Below are 21,905 nucleotides of genomic sequence, written 5' to 3'. Positions count from 1 at the left end.
TAATTAGAGGCATGGACAGGCGAGATGTCAGCATGATTCCAGAGAGCCAGATATTTCAGGCCCTGAAGCTTTGATGAACCAGACATGGACACTGAATTTTCTTCAACTGTACAATGTTCAGGAGGGTCTCTGTTTAAAATACAGGAGAGCAGCTGGCCTATTAGACTGTGTGAATGATACAAGATATCCTTGAGCTACAGTTACTTAAGTTTCCCCATAACTGGATTCTTCTGACTGCACATCAGTCTTACTGATAAAACTTTGTTAAACTCCAGGCTCCTGGTTCCCACCCCACCCACCGAGTTGAATCACGATCTGTGAGGAGTGGGACCCAGGCAGAAGTATTTTTCCAAGGTCCCCTGGTGATTTTGATAGGCACAAGGACTGAAAATCACTTCTTCAGGGCTTGGGGCTTCTGAGACCTTTGCTTTGAAATAGAATGAATCTATCATTCATGGTCTGGAAAGGGCCACTTCTCAGAGCGAAAGGAGTCCCCAAATATTTAAATCTTATTATTTTTTTGAAAAATAAAATTAGCATCTGGTTAGCTTAATGATATTGAAGAATATTCTTTTCAAAAATAAAATTCTAATAGTAATGCTGTATTAAAAATGAATAACCCAGAACAGGTACAAAACTGGACAGATTGCTGGATCCACAGGCACCAACCAGGTCTCTACTGGGCACATAGGGATATATGGCCACACACATTGTGAAAATGCAAGAAATCTGATTTAAATGCTCCCCCTTAACACTCCCCAGTGACACAGAGGGAGATGTTTGTTGGATTTGCCTAGCCGTATTTAAATCACAGTGTTTATTAGCTCAAGCTTTTGGAGTCTTACTATGAACAATAATTTAAATGCTGCATGTTTTGACAGCCTTCCCTTTAGCAAGATCTCTTTGGGGCCTCTGTAGTTACAGTGGTACATGCAGAAAGGAGAGTTCTTGGCCCACAGTTCTAAACATCTGGTGAGAATGGTCTCCTCTGAAATACTTCTATCCTTAATCATCTTGTTGATTGAGGTGGGGATAGGGTTGGAGACTGAAGAGGGTGGAATAGAGGATAATGGCCAGAAAGTTTCTTTGACCCTAAAGAGCCTCCGGCAAAGTGGTGAAGATGGTTAAAATTAAAAAGAAAAAAAAAATTCAACTCTCATTCTTTCCTTCAGATGGAAATTGCCATAGAAAAGATGAAGGGCAATGGGAATTGTTTATTTCATTTGAACTAGAAAAATAGCAGGAAACAGTGGTACATAATTGATACTCATTATTCTTTAACATGCCTTTGGTGCCAAGCATGCCTGTGGCATCCTAATAAGCACAAAATCATTGGACCCCATCCCTGCCCAGAAGGATGGATGCATCTGTTCTGGATACAGAAGTCCATCTACTCCTAATTTATTAACTGTGAGACTTCAGTATTTGAAAAAAAGAAAATCTCCCCAGGGATGGGGACCCCATGCTCATCTTTCCCAGCCACTGTCCTACCCAGAGAGTGTGATGTGCCAGTTCCCACTTCCGTTGGGCCCCCAGGAAAAGTGCTAATGACTCCTGGCAAAAGTAGTTAACATCCTCCTCATCTTACCTTGCAGTTCTTATTCAATCTTAAATACATCATCGTCAAACTCACTCACATTTGGTGATGGAGTGTTAGAGAGACGGCAGTATGAAGACCAGGGACTCGGGGAGACGACGCCTCTCACCATCATCTGTCAGCCCATGCAGGTAAGGCTGCTTGTTATGGCCACATACTCCAGGCTAATGGGGATACACTGTTTATTAAGTATGAGCATAGCCCTTGCTGCCTCCAAAGGGTCCCTAAACTCTTGGGGAGAGGAAAATGCACAAAATTATAAAATATAGCCAGATCTGGTGGTGCACACCTGTAATCCCAGTGACTTGGGAGGCTGAGGCAGGAGGATCATAAGTTTGAGGTCAAATTCAGCAAACTAATGAGGTCTTAAGCAACTTAACAAGATCCTGTCTCAAAATTTAAAAAGATGAAAAGGACTGGGGATATGGCGCAGTGGTTAAGCATTCCTGAGTTCAATTTCTGGTACCAAAAAAAAAGCAAACAAACAAACAAAAAAAGATTACAAAATATATTCAGCAATTCAAGGCTGGAAAAGTCAGATGAGTGGTGCAAATAGTGACCACCAGCATGTCTGTCTGGCCTATAGAGAAGAGGAGATTTTTATCCCTAACATAACAATAATACCCAAGTTATATTAGCTTTGTGGGTTAATGTGATGACCAAAGGAAACAATAAAATAAGGCTCTTATCACCATAAAAAGAGTGTGCTTAAAATATGAGAAGTTTTCCAAGACAGGTTGGAGGTAAGAGGAGAACAAGAGCTATTGCTGAGTATTACTGACAGAGTCCAGTAGTAGGGTTGAGCTCGCTGACTTTTTTTTTTTTTTTTTTTTGCAGTTTTATTAGATCTTAAAAGAGATCAGAAGAGCAGAGTACTTAAGACTAGAGCCTTGGGTTTGAAATAGGGAAGAGTAGGAAAAGAGATGGGAAAGTGCACATCACCAATCTACACATTAACCTTGTCAGACCAACTGGAAACTAACATGGATCTGGCAGCACTGAGGAAACTGGGAATAGCTGATAAAATTAGAAAGTAGAAACATCTAGAAAGATCCACTAGCATTTATACAAAACAAAGTCATTTGGACATGCCTTCGATGAGACTTGCCTATTTCATCATTGAGAAGTAGCAACTGTCCTCCCTGAGCCATATCTGGGAACACCAAACTGCCCACATGGTCAGACCAGAGCTCACATGGTGACTAGAGTAGATAGAGCAGGAACTCCCTGCTGGAGCAGAGAGACTGAATGTAAAACAGGCATTAACACTAGGACTGCTCCTTTTTTCCATGGGACCGTGTGCTCACTACCACATTTTAGAGGTGAGGCAGTGAAGAAGCTGATGAAGCATCCCTTTTGGGGAGAAAATTATCCTCCTGAATGACAGTCTCTTTATTAATGGCCAGTTTCACCTCGGAGCTGTAACTCATGTGTTTTTCATGTTTTAGTAGCTGCCAAAAGCTACTCCCACTAAAAATAGCACCAGCAGCCGTGAAAATAAGCCTTTCATGACCCTTTTTATTTTACAAAGCACCTGCAATTTCTCTCATTTGAGCCTCAAAATAACTTGTGAAGTATACAGAATGAGTCTTATTATCCTCATTTTACATTCAGGACAACCTAAATCCAAGGCAGTTAAGAGGCTTGTCCAAATCATGCATTGGCAGATTTGTCTTAGAGCTCAGCCCAGTTGACACCAGGACAGGTCTACAGTGCCATGTTTCCTCACTTTTCTTCCTCTGCAGCCCCTGCGGGTCAACAGCCAGCCTGGGCCCCAAAAGCGATGCCTCTTTGTGTGTCGGCATGGGGAGAGGATGGATGTTGTGTTTGGAAAGTACTGGTTATCCCAGTGCTTTGATGCCAAAGGTGAGTACAGTAATCCCCACTCCTTTTTTCCCCACAGTTTTGCCTTCTTTGGTTTCAGTTGACCACAGTCAACCATGGTCTGAAAAGATTAAGTGGAAAACCCCAGAAATAAACAAGTCATAAGTTTTAAATTACACTCCATTCTGAATAGTATAATGAAATCGCAGTGTCCAATTCCATCCTGCCTAGGTGGATTATCCTTTGTTCAGGGTATATACATTATATATGATACCCACCTTTACTCACCTAATAACTCGCCTGGCTATCAAATCTACTGTCACAGTATCACAGTGCTTATGTTTGAGTAGTTCTTACATACTACCCTGATGTTAAGTCTCAATGTCCACATCTTTCACCTCACTTTACTTCATCACATAGATATTGTATCATTTCACATTACAAGAAGAAGACTGAGTACAATGCAGTATAATATTTTATGAGCGACTACGTTCACATAACTTTTTTACAGTATGTTTTTACAACTATTTTATTATTAGTTATTATTGTTAATCTCTTATTGTGCCATATTTATGAATTAAACTTTATCCTAAACATGTTCGTGAAGGAGATAACATAGGATGCCTAGGGTTCAGTACTATCTGTGATTTCAAGCATCCCCTGTGGTCTCCTAACATCTCCTACCTATAAGGGGGATTTACTCTATGTAGTTGGTTGGCCTGCTTAGCATTGGCATACCTATCATGGCCTCTAGGGGGCAGAGTCAAGCTATGCAATTTATGTACATGGTCTTATTTATGGGTTTGAATACTATTGAAAAAAGCATGCTATCTATAAGTCCTCACTGAATGTCTTGAATTTTAGGAAAGAGGTAAGTGTCCTTGTTCCCACTCTATAAAAACTGAGAAACCAAGGACCAAAGAATAAATTACTTGTCCATGGTCATATGGCAAAGTCCATTGGAGAAGACAGTGATTCCATGGCCAGAGTTTCTTCCATTAAACTCTGTATGGCCAGCATGGTGTAGTCCTGCAAAGTAGGCCTGTCTCTTCTGTTTTCATTTTCATTGAATGGCATTTTAAGATAGCGACTTGCCTGTCAGAAAAGTCCACCTACTTAGAATGTCTAGTTGTTATCATCACTTAGAAACTATCTCTTGTCACTTCTATTAACAGAATGGAAGAGTGGGTTCCAAGACAGTCTACTGAAGAAAAAGTGTCAGATTCAATATTTTCCATCAGCTCCAGAGAACTCAATTCAGACTCTGACTTAGAAGGAGGATGTACCAGGATCAACAAAAGACGTCTTCAAATAAAAAGTCTGACCTTTTTATTTTCCCCAGGCCGCTACATACGCACCAACCTGAACATGCCTCATAGCTTACCTCAGCGGAGTGGTGGTTTCCGGGATTATGAGAAAGATGCTCCAATCACTGTGTTTGGATGCATGCAGGCAAGATTAGTAGGTAAGTGTCCTGGGGCGATACATAGCATTTCCTGGCCCCTTTTCAAATGTCGAGTACCAAGTGTATACCAGGACACTTCCTGGGGTTATCTGTAACTTCCCTATATGTGATCTATTTCCTTTACTCAAAAGGGATTTATTACATAACTCAGGACAGTGGCTTGGTTTACCAAAGTGAACAAGACATGGTACTTACTCAGGAGCATGATAGGAAAAGTCAAGCATGTTTTACTTACATCACTGCTATGCAGACAGGTCAGATTCTAGTTTAAGACAGCATCATTTACCAACATAGCTGTAAAACTAGGGCAAGGGTGAGGAGGGAAGCTTGGGGTTGCTGAATTTATAGAAGCCAATCAATGCTTTGATGACAGTCAACTCTTTGCAGGCCTATCCCCTACTAGACATGAAGAGGCAATGCCTTGTTCTATTTTTTCCCTTAACAGACATGTATTGATTATTTACTAAGCTAGGTGTTAAGGACCCATGCATGTTAGTCCCCACTCTAAGGGAAACCAACAGATGTGGACAAATATCATACCACATGGTGTTCTGAGTAATAGAGGTATGCATCAAGTATTATGGGAGCGCACGCACACGTGCAGGCATACACACACACACACACACACACACACAAAATACATGTAAAAGAAGAGATGTGAGCTGTGACCTGGAGTGGAACTAGCTGAGGAAAAAGAAGCAGCAGGAGGAAGAGCAGGGCATTCTTGGTAGCAAGACAGTGTAAAGAAAGCCACAGGTTAATAGCATCCAGAATGTGGGAGAAACAAACTGTCTTGTTTCTAAAGCATCTGTTTCCAGAGGCAGGGCAAGAGGTAGACTGGAAAGATTAATAAAGACAAGTTCCCAGAAGACTTTGACCACCATATTAAGGTGTCTGGATGTGGGGAGCCGCTCTGAATGACCACGTCTTCCAGGCCTGAAGCACGAGGCTCTGACCAATCACTACATTTCATAGTGACTTGGGTGTTGTTCCAGCTCAGATAGCAAGGCATGGCTCCAGGTGTAGGTGTCACCCTCAGGGTTGAGCTACACTCACCTATTCCTTTGTAATCCTACCCCTTGCCTCATTTGAATGGCTTCTTCCCAATGAAAGGGTTCAGCATGTACTCCTTCTCTCTTTCCATGGACCCCTAAGGTCAGAGGATACAAAGAAAAAGGTATTTCTCGGTCTCTGTGTGATTATTTCATGCCAGCCCAGTTCACCTGGAGTGACCTGGAGTGTTTAGCCATGGAATAGGACATCTGGAGCTTGCCTAGTAGAGAAAAGAAGTGGATTCATGAGGAAAGCATTAAGTATCAGCTGCGCTTTATCTCTGATGTGCAAGAACATGACCCATGGAGATTTTGGTTAACACACAGTGACAGTAAAGTAAGATTAATCCTCTCCCTTCTTTCATAAGGAAGAGGTTAGAGCATTATCCTGTTCCCAGGTCCCTCCTAGGAGAACATTTTACAACTCATTGACACCAGGGAGGAGGAAAGAAAAGGACAAGAAGGGGCCTGCCTGCTGCTTGGCCTCTCATTCAAACACCCATGAGGGGGATTGTTGGAAACAAGGATGATACTGATGGATCTATGAGAGCCCCCAGTAGGAAAAAGAGGTCTAAAGTGTCTTCCTAGCAACCAAATGAAAGCCAAGTAGATCTATCAGACTGATTCTCCTCGGATTTTCTTCGCAGGTGAAGCCTTATTAGAAAGTAACACCATTATTGACCATGTCTATTGCTCCCCATCCCTACGCTGCGTTCAGACTGCACACAATATCTTGAAAGGTAAGATTCTCCATTGAAAGTCAACTAGTCCATCCCTCTGTCTCTAAGCACCTAATTATCATAGGATAATTATCATTATGGGATACTCACCAATTATAAGCTTTGAATCTGAAATTTTTAGCAGATTCTTTCATGAGGTGACTGATCTTGCACAAATCACAAAATCATAGTATGACAGCATAACCAGATAAACAAAGTTTGCCAATAATGATTTTCCTGAGAATTTAAAGCTCTTTAGTTGTTGTTGTTTTGTTTTTTTGTTTTGTTTTGGGGGATTGAACCCATGGACACTCAACCACTGAGCCACATCCCCACGCTTTTTATATTTTATTTAGAGACAGGGTCTCGCTGAGTTGCTTAGGCTGGCTTTGAGCTCAGAATCCTCCTGCCTTAGCCTTCGAAGCTGCTAGGATTACAGGCATGCACCACCTCACCTGACTGTTCTTTTGGATAAATTGTGGGACTGAAAAATATTTAGAGCTTATAGATCAGTGATTCTTTCTTTGCACTTACATAGTAAATAATTTCACCCAGCTTTAATCTGTTGTTTGCTAATTGTTTACAGCAGCAATAGTACTCTTGGGAGTCTCTAATCTTAACGATCCTTATTTCTTTAGTTAATTGGAAAAACTATAAAAAGACTCAACTTTTACCCTAAAATCCATAGAACTTTGCATTATAGAGACCCACACACACGTACACCATTTTCATTTCATTGAAAGGAAAACTGAAGAAAACAGAATGAAGTGTGTACTTAAGCTAAACAAACAAATGAGCCATAAACGGACAAGCCAGCAAAGAATTTGACACTATATTTGAGCCTTTAATTCTTTAACCCAAGTAATCCTTCCCTGCACTACGATGAAGCACTTATATATTAAATTGGCATAGAAAAAACTGGACTAAATGTAATATAAAAAGAGCTAAGCTAACAGAGACAATTCCTACTGAGAGTAATCACACTACAATAAAATCTAAGATTTGTGTGCTGGTACTTTTAAATATTCAACATTAGATTTTCTGATAGGAAAAAAATGAATAATTTACATGATAGTCAAATACAATGAAAGCTATTGTGTAGTAATGGATGCTAAGAGAATATCTGAAGTTTTTTGGTCACACAATCATGGAATTTATTTTGGAAAGAGGAAATTACAGTAGTCACAGAATTGAACCAATTACATGGATAATGATTTGTGGGTTTTGTCCTGAAATCAGACATCAAACATCCTTAAAGCCAGCATACATTCTTGAGGTGCAGCCAGAGTATTAACTCATGTGTCAGTAAAACACAAAAATTATAAGCCTTGTCCAAACCCACAGGCTTCCACTTCCTTCCAGGAGAAAGAATAACTGTTTTAACAGAATTGTGTAAGGATTTGGCCTAAAACTTATTTTTCCACTGAGAACATCATAGCACTTCCTTCATCTTTGTTTTATTTTACCTCTAAGGTTTACAACAAGAGAATCACTTGAAGATCCGCGTCGAGCCTGGCTTATTTGAGTGGACAAAATGGGTTGCTGGGAGCACATTACCTGCGTGGATACCTCCTTCAGAGTTAGCTGCAGCCAACCTGAGTGTTGATACAACCTACAGGTAACCCTCTGAAACTGCTGCTTCCTGGAACCTGTGTGGAAACACTTTCCATGCTCTCACCAGACCAGGCTAATCCATTGGATGAAGGGCCAGGCATAGTCTGCAGGTAGTTGTCCATAACTGGGAAGGCCAAGCTATGATTTGAGAAACCAAATCTGGAGAAAAGCCAGCATTACCTTGCATTTAGGTGTGTTAGTCAGCTTTTCATCACTGTGATTTAAACACCTGACAAGAACAACTTAGAAGAGGAAGTTTATTTTGAGCTCATGGTTTCAGAGGTTCAGTCTATGACTGGTCAATTCCATCACTTTGGACCCTAGATGAGGCACATCATGGCAGAAGAGTGTGGTGAAGGAAAGCTGTTCAGCTCATGAAAGCCAAGAAGCTGAGAGACAGGAAGGGGCCATAACCAGATATAGTCCAGACCATGCCCAGTGACCTGCTTCCTCCAGTCATGCCCCACCTCCCTACAGTTACCATCCAGTAGTGCATACAGTCGATGAATCCACTGATGACATTGCGTCTCTGATAATCTAATCATTGCGCTTCTGAACATTTCTGCACTGCCTAATAGATGAGCTTTTCTAGGGACATTAAAGATTCCAATCATTAATATTAGGATAGGGTGAATTATATTCTTCACCCCAACCCATGTCAGATTTTCCTGACTTTATTATATTTGTTTCAGTGGAATAACAAAACCATTTTGCATTCCAGAAACATGTACTAGCTAATGGTAATATAATTCAGATGCTTGTTGGGAAATAAGGGAGGTGACAATGTTAATTTTCCAAAACATTTATAATTTTCCTTATTATGTTTACTTGTTAGGGCTATCACCCTAGAATGTGAGCAAGTCACTTTTTTCTTTTCTTTTTTCTTTTCTTTTCTTTCCTATTTTTTACAGTGCTAGGAGTGAATGGAACCCAGATCTTCACACATGCTAGGCAAGTGCTCCACCAACGAACTACATCCTGAGCCCAGCAAGCCACTCATATATGCAAGAGTTCAAGTGGCTTACCTAAAGTTATAAATATAGTGACTGACCACACATAAAAATAATGATGACAACTAACATTTATTGATCAATTTCTGCATACCAAGTACTGTGTACCCTTTACAGTCATTCTTATTCCTATTCTGTCCCTTTTGCCATTAGACCAGACTAACTGTACTGACATTTTTTTTTCTTTGATGTATAGACTGCTCCCAGTTGAAAATCCACATGCATACTTCAGCATCAATCAGTGAGCTAGGTGTGGTGGTGCATGCCTGTAATCCCAGCAGCTCAGAGGCTGAAACAGGCAGATCATGAGTTCAAAGCCAGCCTCCTCAATTTAGTGAGGTCCTAAGCAACTTTGTGAGGCCCTGTGTCTAAATAAAATATAAAAAAAAAAAAGGCTGGGATGTGACTCAGTGGCTAAGTGCCCCTGGGTTCAATCCCTGGTACCAACCCCCCCCCCAAAAAAAAAATCAACTAATGATAATACAGTTACATTGACTATTGAAAATCCACTAAAGCTATGTAAACTCTCTTTGAGGAAGGACAGAAGTCACAATCATGATAATGGGAAATTAAACTTATATTTCTTAGAGTAGAATTTGGAACAAGTGACCAAAGTTAATGCTAGCTCTCTTTCTTGTAATATCTGTTGAACTTTCATTTCAAATACCTACCCAAATCACCAATGAAACAATGTGAATTTCTGGCTAAGGTAGGAGAGGTTATCTCCTTTTTCTACCCTAATATTTTTATTCTGCAGATAAGATGTCAGATAACTCCTTCTTTAATTGTGTGGTATATCTTCTTTCCTTAAAAGAAATTAGCATTCCTCAAAAATAAAATTATACCAGGCACCCTGGCACACAACTGTAATCCCAGAAACTCAGGAGGCTGAGGCAGGAGGATGGCAAGTTCAAAGCCATCCTGGGCAACTTAGTGGAGCCATCAGCCACCCTTTCTCAAAACAAAAAAAAATAAAAAAGGCTGAAGCTGGGTGCAGTGGTGCACTATAATCCCAGCAACTTGGGAGGAGGAGGCAGGAGGATAGCAAGCTCAAAGTCAACCTCAGCAACTTAGTGAGACCCTGTCTCAAATTTTTAAAAAATTAATAAAAAGGGCTTGGAATGTGGCTCAGTGGTTCCATCCCCAGTACTACAAAAATAAATCAATAAATCATAAAATTAAATCAACAATCTGATCCCCTACCACACTTGACATTTTGTCCTGTCCCTTCTCTGGTCACTGTTTTTCTATCCTTCAGGCACAATAAATCATTGTCCCCATGTCAACAGCCATCATCCCATCTAGCCAGAAAAGAGTTTTGAGTTGCTGCCAACACTGGCGAGGTGACTTTTGGCACACTCCATCCAGCCCCATCCTGGCTTACTTGGGCCATCCATGTCCTGTTTCTCCTTGGTATGTTCTGCAGGGCTTCTCAAGCTGACCTACAAAGTTCTCCAAAGCCACTCTAGCTGAGCCCACTATGCACTCGGAAAAACACACCCAGGTACACACAGACCGCACAACCCCATCAGCAGTGCAAGCAGAATGAAGGCCAAGAATCTGGGAATCAGGACATGGTCCTTATTACAAATCTTCTTTTCTTTTCAGCAAATCACAGCTCAATTCAACCATTTTCTGTTTGGCATATGGGGAGGGAGATGAAGCCTCTAAATCTTAGTTATATGAGAAGGACAAAGTTAAAGTATGTGAAAGATACAACCTCAAATTAAACTCTCCATGAGATTAATGATGACAAAATGAACAGGACTTTTGAAGTAAGTAAGTGAAGCCCAAGGGATTGAAGATACCGTGACGAGAAGAGAAGCTAGCCCTGGGATACAGGGTAGTATGAGTCGAGAGCACTCAGCTTTAAAAGCCCTGTTACCTTGCAACAGGGGCCAGCAGAGAACAGGAGGGAGAGGGACTGGAAGCCAAGTTAGGGGAACTTACTAGACTGGTGACTCATACCGAAGCTTCATCCCTGGGCAAGACCAGCCTAGAGGGTGGGTGTAGTAAGCAGCCCTAGACTTAGCAAGCTGGGCCAGTGCAGCAATGCAGGAAAAACAAAATGCCTACCAACCAGGCAGGCTCAGAGCAGGGAACAGGGCCCTGACACGTGGGGAAACGGGACTGGAGGAGGGCATGGATCTAGAGTGCTAGAGAGGCAGCAAATCAAGATTTTGTGGGGCTTAAGGCAGAAGTCGGCCCTACAGCCTGAACCAAAGCAGTGGGGAAGTAAAGAGTTGATGAGAACACTGTTCCAAAGGTGCCCCCAAAGGACCTGGAGCTGGGCATGGTGGCACATGCCTGTAATCCCAGAGGCTCCGGAGGCTGAGCCAGGAGGATCGTGAGTTCAAAACCAGCCTCGGCAAAAGCGAGGCACTAAATAACTCAGTGAGACCCTGTCTCTAAATAATGTATTTTATTTAGGGCTGGGGATGTGGTTCAGTAGAGCACTGAGTTCCAGGTCCACTGGGTGTTTCAAAGCCACCAGACTCTAGGAGAGTTCAGGACCCTACATGTGTGACAGTATGACAGTTCCTACTGTCTTCAACTTCCTCCCAAACCCATTGGGAAAGGTCAGATAGAGGAGCCAATCAAAGGTTTTACTTCAAGGTGCTGGGAGAGGCCACAGGCAAGAACTGATCCGGAGGAACTCGATCCCAGCATGTATCACAGCCTTCACTCACATGAATCTCACACATCACAAAGTCGTCTAACCCTTGAAGAGACTCCTTGAGACTCATGAAGTAGCCTATTGTTGCAGTATGAAGGGAAGAGAGAAGCTCCTAGGACATGGAGTGATGTGAATGGTAATGGAACTGAATAAGAGGTGCGGTTAGGGAGGAAGAGGAGAGTTTGTTTCAGAACAAGCAGGTCCAGCCCTGTCGGTGGTGATTTGTCTCTGCTAGTAGCTCAGGGTAGGATGAGATTTGGGAGGTTGTTGCATACTGAAGAGAAGGTTCTATAGGGGCAGGTTTCCTTCAGATGGAACCACTACAGCCCTGACAGTAAGACCAAGTGCACAGAAGGGTGACCTTCTAGGACACTGTCAGAAGGTCTCCAGTGTGGAGAATCTGCTCACAGGCCAAGTCTGAGGCCCAGATTCAAGTCTAGTTTCTCAGAGTTGTTAACAGTCTGAGCAAGTCCTCTGTGGCTTTTTTTTTTTTTTTTTTTTTTTTTTTTGAGCCTTGGTTTTGTCATCCAGAAACTTGGGATTTACAAAAGCATTACTGGGAAGATTATACTGAAAAACGTAAGCAGGGTTCATGCACAGAGCCTGACACTGGAAGCCTTCAGTAAATATTTGTAGTAGTAATGTATTCAAATCAAGATGCCATATGGAGGTTGCAAATGTAGCTCGGTGGTAGAGCCTTGCCTAGCATTTGTGAGGCTCGGGTTCAATGCCCAGGCAAAGAAAAGGGAGGAAGGAAGGAAGGAAGGAAGGAGGGAAGGAAGGAAGGAAGGAAGGAAGGAAGGAAGGAAGGAAGGAAGGAAGGAAGGAAGGAACTGGGTTCTATACCCAGCAAAAAAAGGGGGGAGAGGTAGAGAGGGAGGGAAGGAGAAAAGAAAAGGAAATGCCTTGTGAAATCACTTTGAGACCTTACCACCTATGCACAAGGCAGAAAACACCCATCAATGAAAAACAAAACAAGAAATAGAAAATAGAAATAGTAAAGGACATGGTCATACTCAAGAATAAGATAAATAGCTATGGACCAGAAACAACCCAGAAATTCTGAATAGTAAAGGGAGGTGGAAGCAGGTGGTGGTGGGCCCAAGGGCATTGGTTGACTGGGTCACCAGGTCAGGCATTTTGATCTTTCTTTTTAATGCCTTTGTAGATTACATAGTTATCATTGCATCAATAACCTCCCCACTTGGTCCACACAGACAGCTAGCTCCTCAAGCCCAGAAATTGGGCTTTCCTCTTCTTTATGTCTTCTGGGCTTTTCCTAGTGCCAGGTGTCTCATCTCTTTTTTTCAATAAGAGGCAAAGAGAAGGAAAAGGCTGGTGGAAATTTTTATGAGGTCACAAATCAGATGGATTTTCTGCTTTTAAAACCTGTCCTAATCTAACCTCGCCTTAATTCCTATAAGGTATATGATTAGGTCCATCAATGATAATAATTAGTAAAAGTAGTCTAACTGTGGGTATATCATCCTGTGCATAGAGCATGAACTAAATATCTCATTTTTCAACAGGTCACTGTGACACCATACATACAATCTGTTTTAGTACATTTCAACCCCATGTCTTTATAAAGGCAGTAGTCTTCTCTTTACCTCCCTTCTTTCTAGGGACATGGATAGATATATGGGAACTTTAGAAAAAGTCCTGACAAAATGGTTTAGAATATCAATTGCTTCATCTCAGGATCAAAATGTTTTCATTTCTTTTGTTCATTCTTCTGTTCCAGACCTCACATTCCAGTCAGCAAACTAGTGGTTTCAGAATCCTATGACACTTATATCAATAGAAGTTTCCAAGTAACAAAAGAAATTATAAGTGAATGTAAAAGTAAAGGTAGGTGGTATTATTTTGGACTCCATATTTAAATATGTCACTATTTCTCTATCATGGCTAATAGGGCTACTCAAGATGCTTGCAGTTGCTTTGACAGACTTGCTTAATAGGAAAGAAATATATTTCTAGCTCTCTTCTAAATTCTTTGACATTGAATTTGTAATATTCTCTGAGTATCTAAAATGGTAGGAATCCCAGGGGAACACACTAGACTTAATTACTTATATTTAATAACTTAGATTCTGCATAGTAGCTGGCCATCTTGCACCCTACCAAGAGGACTCCCCATTGCAATTTCCAGAAGGTCTCTAGAATAACACTGTTTGCCTATAATTAACCAGAGAGCATGGACATTCACATATAAAACCATCTACACAAGCTGAACATTGGTACCACACACCTGTAATCCCAGCAGCTTGGGGGGCTAAGGCAGTAGGATCAGGAGTTCAAAGCCAGCCTTAGCAAATTAGCAAGACCCTAAGCAACATCTACCCAAACACATGTATTAGCTATGCTGCCACCAAGAGAAGGGTATGTAAGGCTCAAGTCTGTTTGCTGTTACATTTTCCAAAGATTGGGTTCAAATATTTAATGATATTTCTGACTGACTGTTGGCTATAGATTTCAAGCTAATTTATTTATATTCATAGAGCAAAAACTATAATTATGTGCACAAAAATGTTGACAGTAGATAGCCCTGAGCAACAGTAGATGGTTGTCCATCTACTGTTCCAGTTATCACTCATAAGCTGCTCACTACCATGAAGGTAAACAGCATGTGCTAATAGCTAGGAGGTCTCCAGTGCTCACAATTCTCTAGTGGCAACATTTCACTCTGTGTTAGAAGGACTGGCCCAGGGGCCCTGTGGATGCAGAGGACTTCTGCTTCTTGATTCTCATGGTGCTTACACACAGTTATGCACGTGGGAGAGTGACACAGAACTATATACTCATACACAGTGACTGCCTGGTGAGCCAAATAGCCAAGCAGATTGTAACTGTGTCCATCTCCTGGTTTTGATAGTGTAGTATGCCTGGGTTTGATCCCCAGCACACACACACACAAAAAAAAAAAAAAAAAAAAAAAAAAAACAACCCTCAAGAGTTGATAGTGTAGCATGGTTATGAACAATGTAACCACAAGGGAAGGCTTCATGAGACCTCCATTGTGTGTATATATGTATGTATGTGTAACCTCCTGTAGATGAATCTATAATTCTATAAAAAAAAATTTGTTTCCCTTTTTCTTTTATTTATTTTGGTACTGGAAATCAAACCCAGGGTTATGTGCATGCTAGGCAAGTATTCTGCAACTGAGCTGTATTCCAAGCCCCTTTTTAAATTTTTTAAATAAACATATAATAAATATGTTTTATTGGTTACAATATGATATTTCAATACATGTATACAATGTATAATAATTTAATCAGGGTGATTAACTTTTCCCCTCTCCTTAAATATTTACCATTTCTTTGTGTTGTTTATAATTATTTTAAGACAAAAAGTTGTTTTTTTGTTTTTGTTTTATTTAAAATCATGAAGAATTTTCAAAGTGTTGCTTGGCTGGGCAAATTGCCTTTTTTTTTTTTTTTTTTTTTTTTTTTGAAGTGCTGGGGAATTAAACCCAGGGGTGCTTTACCACTGAGCTACATACATCCTAAATTGTAATTTTTTTTTTTTTTTTTTTTTTGAGATAGGGTCTTGCTAAGTTGCTGAGGGTCTGTCTAAGTTGCCCAGGCTGGCTTCCAGCTTGCAGTTCTCCTGCCTCAGCCTCCCTGGGATTACAGGCTTGCTCCACTCTGCCTGGTTTTGTCTTCTTTTTGAGAATGTTGATCCCTCCCCAGAACATGAATCTTCCAGAATTTACAAAGTTTACATATGTCTTTATAGAAATGGCCTTCCCATTCTTTGCCTTTGTCCCCAGGAAATAACATTCTGATTGTGGCCCATGCATCTTCCCTTGAAGCATGTACCTGTCAGCTGCAGGGCTTGTCACCTCAGAATTCCAAGGACTTCGTACAAATGGTCAGAAAGGTAATTCAGTCTTGAACTTATGGGACTCATGGTGCCTAGTAGTTTAATAAGACTTCAGCGACTGGCTTTTGGCTCATTATTTGAAGCATGTATTTATGCTGAGCTAGGAAGATTCACTTATTGATTTACTCAGCCAAGATGCATTGAGTGGGACTCTGTAAAGCACTTTATTAGATCTTGTGTAAGAGAAAAAGATGTGTTAACGACAATTCCAGCTTCTCAGAGCTAACATTTAGGAAGCAGCTAAGAATTACAAGCAATGAGGGACCTTGGAGTGGATAAGGAGAGTTAGTCTAACACAGCTGAAAGCTTAGCTAGGTGAGCGGTTCTCGCAAGCCTGCAGGCCAAGGAAAGCAACAAGTGATGGTGGTCAGGCCACAGGCAAACCCAGTAACAAGACAAAACCCCAGGAGGTTGACCTGTGCATCTGAATTCTTCCTTTTCATGCCTATAAAAAGGGTTTTTGGTCAGTCACCTACCATGTAAGGCAGCTACTTCCTTTCTGTGCCACCGGAAAGGAAACTCAATTGCAACTCTCTTCTCATTTTTAAACAGGTTATTTATGTGTCCTCCCCACTAGTCTGTAAGATGCTGGAGGGCAGGGATTATTATAAATGTAGCTCTGGACACATATGCAAAAATATATTTTAAAATTGCCATAACAACTGATAATAGCAAGGGCAGAACTTCTGCTTTGAATGTCAAAGATATGTGTGCCCCCCCAAAAAAAAAGATAAAGCAAGGGTGAAACAAATGATTAAAAATTAAATGATCTTTGCCATTGAGTTCAAGTACAATTTCAAAAATGTTCAAAGAAAAAAGAAATGTTCAAGGTGCCTTTTTAACTTGACGTGCAATTTGGGATTGATGTGGAATTAGGGATTAACTTCTGGAACTCAGCTTCGTGGTAGCCTCCTTATCCAAGATTTCACTTTCTGAAGTTGTAGTTACCTGTGACCAAACACAATCCAAAGATACAATCCTGCACAGTAAGATATTTTGAGAAAGAAAAAGACTACACTCATAACTTTTATTACAGTATATTGTTAGTTATTCTATTTTATCTATTATTGTTGTTAATCCCTTACTGTGCCTAATTTATAAATCAAATCTTATTATAGGTATGTACATATAGTGGGGCAAAAAAACAGCATATAGAGAATTTGGTATTATCCAAGGTTCCAGACATCCACTAGGGGTTTTGGAATGTATCCAAAGTGAATAAAGTGGGGTGAGAGGGAATATTTTATATGTTTTGTTCTCTTGTCTCCCACCCTATCAAGCAGCAATCTATAAACTAAACAACTTACAGCAGGGGATTCATGGTTTGATAGATCCTTCTGATGAATCCTGCTGCACTGTAAATACTCTTCCCTCTCATTTATCAGCTCTATCCATGTCGTTTATTGACTTTTGAAGAGGATACATTTCTACAAAGCCCCTGTTCTAGAGCCACTTTGTGTCATATCTTTGTGTCTAGGTGAAAGTTTAAGCATTGACCCTCTGTCTTCCATTTTTCCTTTTGTACTACTTTAACTTCAGATCCCATACCTAGGCTTTTGCTCCTGTGAAGAACTAGGAGAAACTGGAATATGGCAGCTAACAGATCCCCCCATCCTTCCCCTGACTCATGGACCAACAGGGGGCTTCAACTGGAGAGAGACCTTGCTGCAAGAGTAAGCCACAAAGGGATTGAAGAAAAGGCCTTTTGGAGAAGTCTTTGGGGTGTTTAGTAAACAGTGGAAAACTCCATACCACATTCTAAATGGACAGCTCAGAATAATCTAGCATATTTTCTTTCGTGCTTCAAGTTCTTATGATGAGACTGTAAATGAAAGAAAGACATGATTCAGGGAGAAAATAAATCCATTCTCTCTGGACTCTTGCCCAGCTAACAAGGCTTTGGAGAACTGTCTTCCAAAACAGGGACACCCACTGCAGCAGATGCTGTTGTCCCCCTTCCGCCTATGCATGGCTAAGGAACCTCACTCCTCCCCGAAGGAGCTGCCAGCCTGCTCTGTGGAAGGAGTATGCCCAGAATGCAGTTTGGGGGCGGGGGTTTCTTCTGAACTCCATTTTTAAGATAGGCAAAGCTGAGGAATCCTTTTAAGGTTATTAGAAAACATGCCCCCAAAGGATGGTCCTTAGGTCACACATCAAATTCCACCCTCAGCAGACTCCATACACCAGTGTTGCTGGCTCAAGACACCTGCTGGAGGACGCTAACATTTACCCTGGTACTGCCACATTTTCTCCAGAGCAGCTGGCCCTTCTTGCTTCTATCTGTGAAATGGGGAAACAAAGCATTTTTGCTCTCAATGTGCTTTTACTTCATGTGGAAGATACGTGTGACATGTTCAATGGTAGGTGCAGAAAGCTTGCAAACTATAAAGAGAATTGGAATTTCCATATCATAGTCTAATGAGCCACAGCAATTCTAAATCACCAAAATTTGCTAGTCTTTGTCCCCTAGACTATGCTACTATGCTAACTAGTTAAGGATGTTGACATTTTGAAAGAATATGTTCAATAAATTATTTGAATAAGCAAGAAGCTCATTCTGTGCAATATGAATATCTTTATAAACCACACCAAGGGCCAGGTTGTTGGATACTTATAGTACCTTGTAACCATAATAGAACATCCACAAATGCACCACTTATACCAGGGATGTATAATGAAGTCAGGGAACTAATCTCAATGCTGACAGTCACAATGCACTGCTACTTGTGCTGTCCCTTTTTTGTTTGTTTTTCTATGGTAATTTAAAATATAGAGGAGGTAGGGCCACTTGAAGTAAATTAGAGAACCACATCCTGTGGTTTCTTGTTATACCTACTTCCCATATTTAAAGGGAGTTTATTTAAAAGAAAAAAATGAATGACAATCAAACCAAAACATCAATGATCAATGTCTATTTAATTGTGTGAATAGCTGACTATTAGGGCCACAGACAATGGTCTGGTATGGAATAGTTCATTGTGTAGAATTTGTGTACAAAGTGAAATCCCAGCCATTTGAAGGGAACAATAGTGTAAAGCAAATCTATATATGTTGTAGAATAAGTTTTAAAACCCAGACTCATAAAATATATGGCAAATAAAAACAGACCTATGCTGGTAATTAAAATTGAAATTTGATGACCCCTGGAAAGAAGAGGAAGTGAAAGGTTGCTGGCTATATGTGTTAATCAGGGAAAGGGTTCTGGTTGCATTTTTAAAAGACACTTAGAGAATATGTCACGAATTCTACATTTGAAGAAACAGATTATGATTTCTTTTAGCATTGCACAAATACCTATCAACTTTTGGACGTAAAAATAACCCTTTGCTGACATATTAGTATGTTTAAACCTTAAAATAACTGAGAGGGAAATATTCCATTACAGTTCTTAAAAAAGAAAAGTCACACTATAGCTAATGTAGTGTCCCTGGTATTTGTAATGAAGTGAATCCACCATTTAATCAGGTCTATAATATTTATTGGATTCACCACAGGTTTTCCTGGGCTTGAGTGCTCAGAATATGCTTGAACACTTCACATCAGATTTCCTTGACACTTTGAAGTGTGTCCTAGACAGTGTCTTTACTTGTGTAAAATAGAGTTCAGAATAGGTTATCCTCTCCATCTCCCTCAGTTGTCTTAGTCCTATGATGTCCTGATAAATCAGTTTGACTGGGCTGCATTCCAATGTCCTTAGTCTAATACGGACACAGCCTTAGGCAACTGCCTACCTGAGCCAAAGGAAGCAGAGATCTAAAACAATTTTCTGAATAATTTAGGTAGAGAACCCTGAGTACAAGAAAGAGTTTATTCCCCTGCTTTAACTATCCAAATTGCTTATCAAAATGGCTGAATAATCTGAATTCACATTAAAATCTCTTTTGCACAATTACCTATTAAAAAATTTAACTATGGACTCCAACTAAGGAATTCTTTAGAAATAATATTGAATCTATGTGTAATAAAAGAAACAACAGTATTACCAGATTTCATCTTCTTACAAAAATTATAAGTTGACATTACAACCTGAAATTGTGGCTGGTTCTTTGTGATCTGAGATTGATGCTTATTAGAATAAATGACCTGTAAGGGAAGGATAAAAAAGAAAAAAAGGGAGGAAATGCCAGAAAAGAATAATCAAATGGTTTCTTATACAAAAGAAAAAAATTTTAATGTAGAAAGTTATCTGAAATAAACTAGGGGAAATGAAATTAACTAAAGGATTTAATCTGGGATTACAAATCTGAAACCGTTTTCTGCTTCTACAAATGTGTCACATCAATCTGCTAATGCCCCAGTATTATTCATAGATAGGACTTTGTTTTCCATGGTTTTAAAATGCCACATCTATTCTGCCATGGACTAGAATAATTGGCACATTCTAATGCATAAACCGAGGGCTCCGTTTTCCCAGGCTCTCTCCGCCATCACTGCTTTCCTAGTGAGGAGCTTCTTGCCTCGCCCAGTATGGCACTGAGATTACAGTGTTGCCCATCACATTTAGATTCCTGGAATCTAAATGGCCAATTAAATAGCCAGCTGATGGCTGAAAGGCTTGGAGGAGTTTCTACTTTTTATTTTAATTATACTTTTAACCAAAGAATTGTTTTAAAGTTATCTTATATTTGAAAGATGATTTTGCAAAAAAAAAAAAAAATAAACAAAATAAAAAATATACCTTCTGGAGTGATATCAGTTTGGTAAGTCATCATTGATCATTTTCTTGTCCGTAGTGTTCCAGACACATATAGATTGTCTTCCCGTTGTGCATAGCATTACCATAAATGTATCTTTTCCACTTAACTAGCTGTATTCGTATTAAAATGAAGTTTCTTATTTCAATTACCTAGTGTCACTGGGAACTAATTGAACAGCTACAGGAAGAGAAGTTCCTATCTCTGTTGCTTTTGTAGAAAGGGTTCCCTGTGTGGTCAAAGGAAAGCGTTCCTCCGTAACCTAGGCACTTGGCAATGCCAGTGTTTAATTTAAAAGTAGTGGTGAATTGCTCTTTTGAATTTACTCTGAGTAATGCATGTGTTGGAATACAGATGAACCTCCGTTTAATTTTCACAGAAATCAGCACAGTCAACTGTACTGAGTCTTCATGAAGTTAGATAATGAGGCTGGAATGATTTGCATTTAAATTGTAATCCAGCACATGTGTGAGAAAGAAGAGGCGCTTGGCTGACAAGGCTGCTTTAGAGGGAGGGGAGACAGGCGTAGGAGGGCAGGAAAAAGAGCGATTGAACGTCTATTTAGGTTAATGTTCATGTTACAAAGGTGATGGGGGATATTTTGGTAGGTGACGGCAGATGCTTTCCATTTTTAAATGTAGGATTAAAATTGAATTTGCTTCTCTTTAATACTTCCACATATTGAACTTTCCTTGGAAAGTGACTAGTTATACTGAAAATTCAAGGAAAGGGGGAAAAAGATTTCCTCTAAATGCAAAGAGAATAACTTGATTTTAAATACATGTAATATTAGGTTTGATGTATGTAGGCTTAAAATTATAGTGATGAGTAGTCAAACTTAATATGCAATCATTCCTTACAAATATTTTATTCGGTACCACTTAGCTGCCATTACTCACACAAAAATCAGAATTTTGCAGCTGTTCAACTATTCATGGACTTTGTACAGGATACATATGTGTAATGAAAAATGTGTACTGGTTCTTTCTTTTATTGCCACTCAAGATGGGAATAAGATCCCAAAGCCTTTTGGTTAATGCATAGACCATCCTAAACCTGCTATTTTGGGGGAGGCAATTGAGTTCTTTCTCATTTATTAAAAACTATTGTATCATTTTTTTTTCTATGTGATTCAAGTGTATTTATTTTTTAAAAAAAGTTTGTAATTATAAAAAAGAAAACCTCATTTAACTGTATTGCCAAATTTCTTGTTCACTACCCAAGCACACATGCTTTCCTGGCTGAGAGCTGTCCCCTCTTGATACAGCTATGGCACTGTTGTAATTAGTTCTTTCCATTCCAGGAGCATCTCCATTGAAATGGTTCATAGATGATTTAATAAAGAGAAACTGTGTCCTCAGTCAA

At 40.0% G+C, this 21,905-nt stretch overlaps 1 protein-coding gene across 2 annotated transcripts in view; it reads left to right on the top strand.

Moving 5' to 3' along the window:
- The window catches only part of Ubash3b (ubiquitin associated and SH3 domain containing B), a 145,043-nt gene extending 123,138 nt beyond the window's left edge, over window positions 1-21,905 (top strand). For both annotated transcript variants that reach the window (XM_046438658.2, XM_046438659.2), the window contains exons 7-14: window positions 1,596-1,728; window positions 3,343-3,463; window positions 4,764-4,886; window positions 6,586-6,678; window positions 8,131-8,275; window positions 13,703-13,809; window positions 15,734-15,843; window positions 17,386-21,905. In XM_046438658.2, the coding sequence (XP_046294614.1) occupies window positions 1,596-1,728; window positions 3,343-3,463; window positions 4,764-4,886; window positions 6,586-6,678; window positions 8,131-8,275; window positions 13,703-13,809; window positions 15,734-15,843; window positions 17,386-17,523 (970 nt within the window). In that variant the 3' untranslated portion in view covers window positions 17,524-21,905. The remainder of the gene's footprint in view (window positions 1-1,595; window positions 1,729-3,342; window positions 3,464-4,763; window positions 4,887-6,585; window positions 6,679-8,130; window positions 8,276-13,702; window positions 13,810-15,733; window positions 15,844-17,385) is intronic.

This window comes from Marmota monax, unplaced genomic scaffold, assembly GCF_021218885.2.
Source record: "Marmota monax isolate L192 unplaced genomic scaffold, Marmota_monax_Labrador192_F-V1.1 WCK01_AAM20220418_F8-fsc00081, whole genome shotgun sequence".
NCBI classification, from domain to species: Eukaryota; Metazoa; Chordata; class Mammalia; order Rodentia; family Sciuridae; genus Marmota; species Marmota monax.
This window is presented reverse-complemented; position numbering and strand designations above follow the sequence as displayed.